The following is a 10,906-nucleotide window of genomic DNA, read 5'->3' as shown; positions in this document are numbered from 1 at the left end:
CTTCACTTTGATCGTCAATAGTCCTTTTATAATAGCTAAGTTCGGTAACGTCATTTTTATTTGAACTTCCGTTGTTATCACTTTCAACGTTTCCCTTTTTATTTGGGAATACGTTTTCAAAGAATATCGCATTCCGAGATTCTATGGTTGTTCCCACATGTATATCAGGAATGTCTGATTTGTGAACTAGGAAACGATATGCACTACTATTATGGGCATATCCGACAAATACCGCATCGAACGTTTTAGGTCCGATCTTTACTTGCTTTGGTTTAGGTACTACGACCTTTGCCAAGCACCCCCACACTTTCAGGTATTTGTATGATGGCTCGCGGCCTTTCCATAGTTCATATGGAGTTTTATCATTTTTCTTATGAGGGATTCTGTTGAGAATGTGATTTGCCGATAATATTGCTTCCCCCCACAAGTTTTGAGGTAAGCCTGAATTTATCAACAAGGCATTCATTATTTCTTTTAGTGTCCGATTTTTACGTTCGGCAACACCGTTTGATTGAGGTGAGTAAGGTGCCGTTGTTTGATGGATAATGCCAGATTCTGTACAAAATTCATCAAACGGTGCACCATATTCTCCACCTCTATCGCTTCGAATTATTTTAATTCGTTTGTCAAGTTGGTTTTCAACTTCTGTTTTATAGGTTCTGAACGCCTCTAGGGCTTCGTCTTTACTTCTTAAAAGAAAGACATAACAGAGCTTTGTGCAGTCATCGATAAAAGTAATAAAATATTTTTTACCACCTCTAGTTTGCACAAATTTCAAGTCACATAGATCACTATGTATTAACTCTAGAGGAGTTGTCGTCCTTTCCACCGAATGAAAAGATAGTTTCGTCATTTTCGCTTCCACGCACACTTCACATTTGAGTGTTCCGTCAACATTGACGTTTGGTAATAAATTTAATTTGACGAGACGTTTGAGAGTATTATTATTCACATGTCCGAGTCGATCATGCCATAAATTAAAACACTCAACAACATAGCTGGAAGCATTTATTTTATTACCATCAAAATTTCGGAGTACAGGCATTACAACCATTTTGAATAGACACTTTTCTAGGTACCCCTTTCCTACGAAGACACCATTTTTCGTAAGTACAAAGTTGTCTGACTGGAACACTAGCCTAAATCCGGCCTTGACCAATGCCGCTCCAGAAACTAGGTTCTTACTGATGTCGGGAACATGGAGTACATCAATGAGTGTTAGCTCCTTTCCGGACGTCATCTTCAGAACAACTTTTCCGAGTCCAATAATTGGCGACGTCGTGGAATTACCCATATAGAGCTTCCTGCCATTTATCGGAGTATACTTAGAGAACATCGCTTTATCGGAACAGATATGACGAGTTGCTCCAGTATCAATGAACCACTGCTTCGGGTTGGTATCCACCAAGTTGACTTCAAATACAACCGCAGTGAGATCCAAGTCCTCAAGAGAGATTGCGACATGATTCGCAACATCCTTTGGCCCCTTGGTTGGCTTCTTTGGGCGTCTGCAGTCCTTGGATAGGTGTCCTGCCTTTCCATAGTTATAGCAGGAGCCTTTGAACTTCTTTGCTTGAGCCTTCCTTTTGAACTGCTTCGGCTTTTTGGCGTTCGGCTCGACCAGGTTGGACATTTCGTCTATAGTCCGCTTGGTTCCTCTGGAGTCGGATAACTTTCGATTATCCTCTTCTATTCGTAGCCTCAGGATCAGGTCTTGCAGCCCTATTTCTTTTTGCTTGTGCTTTAGGTAATTCTTGAAATCCTTCCATGACGGAGGGAGCTTCTCAATTACCGCAGCAACTGCGAATGTCTCGTTCAGCTTCATGCCTTCGGCGTCCAGATCATGCAGTATTAATTGCATATCTTGGACTTGAGATGAGACGCTTTTTGAGTCCACCATCTTGAAATCCAGAAATCGACCGACGATGAATTTCTTCAATCCAGCATTTTCGGTCTTGTATTTCTTCTCAAGGGATTCCCACAAAGATTTTGCCGTCTCCAGAGAACAATATACGTTATATAACGTGTTGTCCAAGGCGTTGAGTATATAATTGCGGCACAGAAAATCTCCATGAGACCACGCATCGCTAGCAGCCTTACTTCCTTCCGTAGCGGCTGGCGTGTCTTCGTGCAAAAACCGTACAAGGTTTAGCGTTGTTAGATAAAACAACATCTTCTGTTGCCATCTTTTGAAGTCGGTTCCGGTGAATTTCTCCGGCTTTTCTCCGTGCGGAATGGTTGTCGGAATGGCGGTCGGAACGACGGTCGGAACGGCCGTCGGAATGTCGTTGGTAGCCATATCAGTAATATTATAACGTTTTGTTGTCTCTGGGTAGCTTCTGGAGTATGCAAACTGATCGTCGAGGCTAGTGTTCGACACTATCTCCGTAAACGATATTGCTCCGCTACGATGCTTAACGGATTGTTGCAATTCGTTCCCAAGATACAACGACGACGAACGTCTCGGAATCGTAGCACTCCGACTTCCGAGACCAGCGAACCTTTTAGTAGACTTCTTGGACTCTTGAATGCACAAGATGAGATGAATGCTTGAGGAAGAGAAGAGAAGATTGAGTGAGTATTCCATCATCTGGAGGGTTCTATTTATACTGAACGAAGAGGTTGAGTGTCCTTTGGGTGAGTGGATGTGTTCCTTGGGCTGGATCGATCTAGATCATCTATTCTGAAGGATTGTAACCCTTCACCAAGCCCACTTCAATCTCATCCATCAGATCTGAGGAGTTGTGACCCTCAGATCCCGCCTATTGTCATCAACCATCGGATCTGGATCCAGTGATTCGATGCTTCAGATCAAGCCTCATCCCAGGCCGTCAGATCGTTACTCTTTGCGATCCAACGCTCTAGATCGCATCACAAGCGATCCATCATATCTATTTGATCAACGTTGATCAACGGTAGTCATCCATTCCCTAAGTCAACTGTCCAGTTATCTCCCTTTGCCCACGAGGATGCCACATAGGCACTGCCACGTCAGGTAAGAGCCTGACACGTCACCCGAGTGCCACGCAGGCACTGCAATGTCACATGGAGCATAAATTTAAGCTCCTCAATGCTCCTCGCGACGTGCAAAGTGCGCCTACAAAGCGCCCATTGCGCACGTGGCGGGTGGCGGGCTCACAGGTGCGAGCACCTGCTCGCCCTGGGCTAAGGGGTCACCTGTCCTTTTATTTTTTTGTGTTAACTCCATTAACACATCTTCATTAATAAGTAGAGAATACACATCGAGAATTTCCGATGTGGGACTATTCTCCTATGCACTTTATTAATGAATAACAAATGTTATTTTGGGTTGACTTTAAACATTAATTTCTCATTCACCCTTAATCGGTTTTGAGCAAATTAATAGTCTAAATCTATCTACGCGAATCGTAGATTTCAATTTTGAAGTCAATTACGACTTTCAACAATTGATGGCTTCCTTTCTCTAAATCGTTTTGGTCTATTTAAGGCCCCGATATCCAACAAAGGACCCATTCTCTGGTTTGACACTGACGTAATTGTGGTTACAGGATCACGCGGAGTCAACATATGATCAATCGGAGTGCCACATTCTCAGCTTCTATCACCTCGACCTCGGACAAGATGAATGTTATGTTTTCAGGTTGGTTAGAGCTGCTCATAAGAAGGGGGCAAACATCATACTTATTCAGGTATCCGAACAAAATCGTTCATGCCGGCTGTTTTCAAATGATTTTTTTTTCATATTAATGATATTGTAATCCTAATTCAGTATTACCCTTCTAACTTAATAATGGTCGATGGAGAAGGATTTTGTTTCACTTTTAGAGTGTCAATTTAACTAATTTTATTTGGATCTACCAAACAAAAAATAAACGAAAAAATCCATGATAACATTATCAAGTCTTATAGGTTCAGAGGCTATGAATAGTTTAGTACTGTTTTGTTGTCCTAAAATTCTTCTTCTTTATTTGTGGCTTGACCTCCTGTATTATTTGCACACTTAGGAACTTTTTGAGGGTTATTATTTCTGTCAAGCCCAACGAGCAGATTACTTCCAACGAGCGAAGCCTTACAATGGGCATCCTACAATATTAAGATGAAGGGAGCGATATCTGCAAGTATAACATCGACTGATTTATACGAAGAAACTTCAATAATTATCATATATCATGTTTATGCATTCAAATTTTGCAGGATGCAACAGCTTGCTAAAGAGTTGGCTGTTGTAATACCTATGAGCTTCTTTGAAGAGGAAAATAATGCTCATTACAATTCAGTGGCTATTATTTACGCAGATGGGTTAATTGGAGGTTTGCGTTTAATCTTAATCAGTAAAATGACTTGTTTTAATGGGGTTGCATGGAAACCTTAAGAGTTATTTAGAAATTCAAAACCAAAGCAATCATTTTCTTATTTATACCTTTCCTTTGTTGAAAACACGAAATATATGCTGTGGGTAATATTTATGTGAATCTAAAAATGCTAGATTGTCTCATTAATCCTCCAAAATAAAACTCCTAGTCCACCATTTTAACTTAGTCAAATTTGTTTCAAAACATAATGCCAACAAATAGTCATCCAAACGAGCACCAACTTAGTTAACCGTTCGACAAGATTACAACAGCAGAAGCGCAGTAAGTTTAATCAACGCGAAGGTGTAGAATTTTTTGATATGGCAATTCAGCTTGGGAAAAGGAATTTGAATCGCATAATTTACTTGATCTTCTTCTTAGGCCTCAGCTGCAGAGATCAACGAATGAAATTTAGATATTGGCTTACACCAGAAGACAATGCATCGACATAGAAAGCTGTAAAAGACGACAATTGTGATCATTTGGGAGGCAAATATACCTGATTGCTGTGGCCACATTTTTTCTTCCGGCAGTTTACAGCCCTCGGATGCAAACGTGCATAGCACCTAGAAAAGATAAATGCATGGTTATGAACAATACGGCGAAGATAATCATCACTATATCTATGATGGAAGCAAATCATCCAATTGCTAAACATGTCAACAGCCAAAAAGGCATCTACATTGAGTCTCGTACCTAATTTGTGATTAGTAAACTAAGAAATTAATGATAAACCAGCACATCCTGAAGAAGCAATTCAATATTGTAACACTTGCAACAAAGGTACATGGGGCATTTACTCATACGACAATCAAGGTAAAGCACCAAAATAACAACACATTTGAGAACAAGAAGAAGCCATGGATTCAACATGCAAAAGGTCAAGCTAAACTTATACAACTTTTTTAAAATGCATGCGTTTGAGGTCCTTGTGTATTAAGTTTTGAGGGAGGAAAATGAATGAACCATGAAAATAATGACAAAAGTATGCTTTGAAAAGAAGTTGATAGACTTAAAAAGTAATTCACACGATGATTGGATGAGGAGGCCAAAGAAAATAATACCACTCACCTATAAATTCAGGTAATCAGTATCAATAAAATTATAGCCAATTAGCAGGTCAGAATCCTATTATGCCTGAAAAGTTAAGCTAGTTCCTTAGCACATCTAATTGATTCATCACTCTTGCCAGGCAGCTCAATGTTTTCTAATATTTACCAATTGAGAACGTTGATTTTTTTTTCAGTTAAAACTTAAAAATAAAGTGGATAAACAACAAGGTTTAAGCCTTGCCTTAGATTTAAATCCACAATTTTTCAGGTTTGCTAGATTCTTCTAAGATTTAGAGTTCAAAGCACTTCTGAAAGATTCACAAAAAATAGGATTAGACCAGGAACACTGGACATTTACACACACAGAAAGTGTTATGCATCATTAATCACTAGGATCCTTTTGGCTGATATGGATCTAAACTGCCAATGTCAGTCCCAGGCACAGATGAAAAGATTGAAGGTTGTGTAAAGCCTGGATGAGTATCATAAAAATTTGTCCAAACTTATGAACAGACAATCACAAAAAGTTAAAACAGGAAGATGATGATGATGATGATTCACTAATATAGGTTTACAAGTAGATAACAAAAACAACTTATCAACCATTCTTCTAAGAGATCATTGCAATTGAAGAACAGACATCAAATAAAATGAAATGAAACCATGGAAAACATATAATTTCAAAATATGAACAAAACAAATAAGACTAGCTCATTGACATTCAGAAGATCAAGAAAAAGGTAATATTAAGTACACAAAGATGAGGTTCTTACATATCTAATTCAGAAACTAGCATAAATTTTATAAACTTCAAAGTAATTCACATAATATTTAGACGAAGGTACTAAAGAAAGTGATTCCATACCCATGAATACAGTTGTTATGCCATCTCCAAATTGATCAATGTCTATAATTATAGCCAATTGGCAGGTCAGAATCTTATATGCCTCAAAATTTTAGCTCATTAGAACCGAAATACTTAGCACATCTAATTGATTCATCATGCCTGCCAAGACTTGGCGCTGTTTTCTAATAATTAACAACAGAAACACTAATAGAAATTTTTATTTAAGTCATATCACTCTGTAAACAATTAACAAGGCTTTAGATCTTATTTCAGTTTGAAATCCAAAAGTTAAAACTTTAAACCTCACTTGCAACTATAATTATAGACAATTGGCAGGTCAGAAGCTTATTATGCCTCAAAATTTTAGCTCATTAAAACCGAAACACTTAGCACATCTAATTGATTCATCATGCGTGCCAAGACTTGGCATTGCTTTCTATTATTTAACAACAGAAGGACAAATAGAAATTTCTATTTACGCCATATCACTCTGAAAACAATTAACAAGGCTTCAAATCTTGTTTCAGTTTGAAATCCAAAGGTTAAAACTTTAAACTTCATTTGCAACTATAATTATAGCCAATTGACAGGTCAGAATCTTATTATGCCTCAAAACTTTAGCTCATTAGAACCGAAATACTTAGCACATCTAATTGATTCATCATGCCTTCCAAGACTTAGCATTGTTTTCTAATAATTAACAACAGGAGGACAAATAGAAATTTTATTTAAGCCATATCACTCTGTAAACAATTAACAAAGCTTTAGATCATGTTTCAGTTTGAAATCCAAAGGTGAAAACTTTAAACCTCGCTTGCACCTATAATTATGTACAATCCGCAGGTCAGAATCTTATTATGCCTCAAAATTTTAGCTCATTAGAACCGAAATACTTAGCACATCTAATTGATTCATCATGCCTGCCAAGACTTGGCATTGTTTTCTAATAATTAACAACAGAAGGACAAATATAAATTTTTAATTAAGCCATATCACTCTGAAAACAATTAACAAGGCTTTAAATCTTGTTTCAGTTTGAAATCCAAAGATTAAAACTTTAAACCACACTTGCAACTATAATTATAGCCAATTGGCAGGTCAGAGTCTTATTATGCCTCAAAATTTTAGCTCATTAGAACCGAAATACTAAGCACATCTAATTGATTCATGATGCCTGCCAAGACTTGGCATTGTGTTCTAATACTTAACAACAGAAGGACAAATAGAAAATTTTATTTAAGCCATATAACTCTGAAAACAATTAACAAAACTTTAAAACTTGTTTCAGTTAGAAATTTAAAGGTTAAAACTTTAAACCTCACTTGCAGCACAGTTCTAAAATGCAACAGAAAATAGGCATCAAGAGAATAATGCTAATTTTCCAGATCAATGGATATCTATATCAGCAAATAGTTATTTTCGAAATAAATATCTTTTAGACATCATTATATTTGGTTTTAATGGTGAGTCAGACAACCATAAAACAAGTTAATAGAAATGAATTAATTTATAATTAGTTATTTCTATAAAATCTCCAAAATAAGAGTTAGACTAAGCTTGTAGTCAGTTTCCACAGTCTGCATATATAGTAATATATGCTCATCTGCCCCACATCCACATCAACAAAAATTATAGACTTCATATATTTTACATTTTATAAATTTGAAATCAATTTATAATAGAGATTACCCCTTAGTCATTAGAACATGTTTGGTTAATTTAGATGCTTAAATGAGTAATTATGTATTGGAGACTAGCATTATACTAAGTCCATGACATGTAATAAATATGCATGTAATGTTTACATCTCTCTTTCTATCTATGACTCACTATTCTCTATCTCTATCAATCTCTATGTAATTTATAATTCTTCTTATATCTATCATTCTTTCCTATGAGGGATGGATAATAGCAATAAAAATATATAGAAATTCTCCTTAATTATAAGTACCTCTTGTTCATCTTCCTCCCTATTGAAGGTATTTTATATTCTTATCAACAAACCCCCATTTTTTCATTAAGTACCACTAGTTTTACATCTTCCCTTGTTGCATGCACCTTTCCATCAACCAAAACAACTCCTTTTCCCTTTCTTAAGCCGTTATATTAAAAAGAAAGAGAAAGTTTGTCCTGTCCATCACTTAAACAGTAAAAACGCTCATCACTATGTCATTCTCCAAGAGAAAAGGGTTCTACTATAGTTCACTTCATTACCCTCTATATTGGTTTACATGTAGATAGATCAAAACATCCTCTCAGCAATCTTGTACAAAATCATTAAATTTTAAAGAACCCATAATAACACAACTAGGACACGTTTACTGCTAGAATAAAGCATCATACGCGGAAAAAAATAACAAGATATCAAACTCAAATCCAGAAAGTGTTTGACCTGTGAAAATCAATTGCAAATAAATCCCATATTGCTGCTAAAAACCATCATCCAGCAACATAGAATTCACTCTCAGAAGCAATATAGAATCTCATATTTCATTGAAAAGGCAGTGGATGAACATAAGCATAGAAAAATTCAATCACAAACTGAATCACTGGAATAAAAACCACAAATGTAAGCTTACTTTCTGCAGATCATCTTCTCTTGGTTGTATTTCCTAGCAAGAGCCATAAGAGAGGGCTCGATGATTCCACCCCTCAGCCTCAGCACCAGATGCAGAGTAGACTCTAAAGTCATTTATAAAAAACAACTATTACAACTATGGTAAAATACACAACAGCAAGCGTAGTTTATAACGGAAATCATAAAATAGCACCTTTTTGGATGTTGTAGTCCGCGAGGGTTCGTCCATCCTCGAGCTGCTTACCGGCAAAGATCAGCCTCTGCTGGTCAGGCGGAATGCCTAGAATCAAAGAACATCGAATACAGAAATGGAATTTTAAGAAACGAAATCAGTTGTATTCATAAAATAAAAGGAGAAGGGCCGAAAGATGAGCACCTTCCTTGTCTTGAATCTTCGCCTTAACATTGTCGATAGTGTCACTGCTCTCGACTTCTAGGGTTATCGTCTTCCCCGTGAGGGTCTTCACAAAGATCTGCATCGCGCACACTCGCTTCAGCCTGCGCCTCCGTCCTACAGCATTTTATAGCACTTCTTGGTCGGGTTTCTAGGGTTTCAGGCGGCGAGAGTTATTGGAACTGACTAAAGCACCCCTGAATACCAATCATATTACGAACCACATCATCCGAATCCGTTTGGCTGGTTCGAGACAGGGAACAGGTTCGATTTAGCCAACTGAACTACTGAACTCGATAGGCATCCAAGTTCGGTTCAATGTACAGACCTGGACCCGCAGTCTAATGAATGAGTGGCTCACGAGCTCTTCTTTTTAAAAAATAAAATGAAATAGATAATAAATAAATAATAATAATTTTAGAAATAGAATACGTGAAGAATAAGTATTTTTAATTTAATTATAAAATTCTCTTATCATGTTTGATTGGTTGGTTAGACTCCATGGTAGTTTTGATGTGATCAATCAAGTTGATTAGGTCCTGCTTTGTGTTTAATCCCTGTGGCTGAGTGTGCAGGAGCTTAGGAGCGCAGGAAGTCGAGCGGAAGACGCAGCTAGCGAGAAGGACGGGACGAGAAGGGAGTCGATGGGCTCGGTGCGTCCGAAGGACGAGAGAGCTGCAGAAGAGTACTGCGGTGGGCGTGAAGAGTGTGTGCGGCGTTCGAGGGACGTTAAGCCGGGACGGAAGGCTGCTCGAGGAGAAGGTCGGGAATTGGGTTCGGGTGAGCCCTATTCCGGTTGGCCGCAATCACCCAAAAGAACGGAGCGTCGGAAGTTGAAGAAAGCAAACTGGAACAGGTCAAACTGACTGTTTCAAGCTGGGGATAAAGTTTTATCCCCTCACCACTTGGAGGCGCCTTGGACCCCTATTGGAGGCGCCTTGGACCTTCGAGATCAGATTTCCAGAAGTTATTTAAAGGCCCCTGGAGGTAGGAATTCACAACAACTCAAGCATCCAACTTGTAATCAATTCATAGCAACTAAGTGAGCATTCTAAATGTAAAAAAGGCTTTCCGCTTACAGTAAAGGAGATTCTGCTAGTGGAGCTTTTCATCGCCCTGGATTAACAACCTCCTTGGTTGTAACCAGGTTAAATTCTATTTCTGTTTCTTTTTCTGTCTCCTTAATATAGTTGTTATTTTACTGTTAATTTTTTTTTAGTTAAAATCCGAGGAGGATATAATTTATTCTTGTTTTTCAGTAATTCATTCCCCTCTTGCCCGCCTCCGCTGCACCTACATGGTTCGCCTAATCAAACCAACCTAATTGCCTCAATTAGCCTTGACTTTCTAACTAGTTCATCGAGGTAACTAATTTGACTACCTTGATCAATTAAATTAGTCTCTTCCACTCATCTGGATCTATTAACTCAATTGGTACATTCAGATCAAACATCCCAATTGGCTCAATCAAATCTTCCTCCTCATCTAGGACGGGTTGGCGGGGGGAGAAAGCAAATCACCCTTTTTATTTGACTTGATCGACGCCTTAATCAATTTGACTAGCCAATTGATTATCCAACCTAATCCATGGACCAAGCTTAGCCATCTTAGTCAATCTATCCAACCTAAACGCCTTATCTGATCCATACAATCAAATTGCCTCAATCGATCTATCCAACCTACTAAGTTCAACCAACCCAG

General features: G+C 38.0%; 1 protein-coding gene, 5 non-coding genes and 1 pseudogene across 6 annotated transcripts; all 7 read right to left on the bottom strand.

Moving 5' to 3' along the window:
* Window positions 1-4,450: 4,450 nt before the first annotated feature.
* LOC121969289 (ubiquitin-60S ribosomal protein L40) lies at window positions 4,451-9,349 on the bottom strand. Its single transcript, XM_042519292.1, has 5 exons — window positions 9,188-9,349; window positions 9,005-9,091; window positions 8,813-8,915; window positions 4,834-4,900; window positions 4,451-4,722 (listed from the first exon to the last, which is right to left on the bottom strand). Exons 1-5 carry the CDS (start codon window positions 9,288-9,290, stop codon window positions 4,696-4,698), a joined length of 387 nt encoding a protein of 128 aa, XP_042375226.1. The 5' UTR covers window positions 9,291-9,349; the 3' UTR covers window positions 4,451-4,695.
* On the bottom strand, window positions 5,445-5,528 carry LOC121974082 (annotated as a pseudogene).
* Window positions 6,308-6,401, bottom strand: LOC121974077. The gene has a single exon (XR_006109941.1). It is a non-coding gene; the product is annotated as a small nucleolar RNA Z266 (small nucleolar RNA).
* On the bottom strand, window positions 6,561-6,655 carry LOC121974079. The gene has a single exon (XR_006109943.1). It is a non-coding gene; the product is annotated as a small nucleolar RNA Z266 (small nucleolar RNA).
* On the bottom strand, window positions 6,815-6,909 carry LOC121974081. Its single transcript, XR_006109945.1, has one exon. It is a non-coding gene; the product is annotated as a small nucleolar RNA Z266 (small nucleolar RNA).
* On the bottom strand, window positions 7,068-7,162 carry LOC121974078. Its single transcript, XR_006109942.1, has one exon. It is a non-coding gene; the product is annotated as a small nucleolar RNA Z266 (small nucleolar RNA).
* Window positions 7,322-7,416, bottom strand: LOC121974080. The gene has a single exon (XR_006109944.1). It is a non-coding gene; the product is annotated as a small nucleolar RNA Z266 (small nucleolar RNA).
* Window positions 9,350-10,906: the final 1,557 nt, after the last annotated feature.

This window comes from Zingiber officinale, chromosome 4A (genome assembly GCF_018446385.1).
Source record: "Zingiber officinale cultivar Zhangliang chromosome 4A, Zo_v1.1, whole genome shotgun sequence".
NCBI lineage: Eukaryota > Viridiplantae > Streptophyta > Magnoliopsida > Zingiberales > Zingiberaceae > Zingiber > Zingiber officinale.
This window is presented reverse-complemented; position numbering and strand designations above follow the sequence as displayed.

Bases quoted from the DNA above. Each gene is read 5' to 3' on its own strand.
- LOC121969289 (XM_042519292.1), bottom strand. From the start codon at position 9,290: ATGCAGATCTTTGTGAAGACCCTCACGGGGAAGACGATAACCCTAGAA. The intron at 8,916-9,004 runs GTGCTATTTTAT...AAATGACTTTAG, and splicing joins GGACTACAACATCCAAAAAG to AGTCTACTCTGCATCTGGTG. The intron at 4,901-8,812 runs GTAAGCTTACAT...TATCTTTTCTAG, and splicing joins GAGAAGATGATCTGCAGAAA to GTGCTATGCACGTTTGCATC.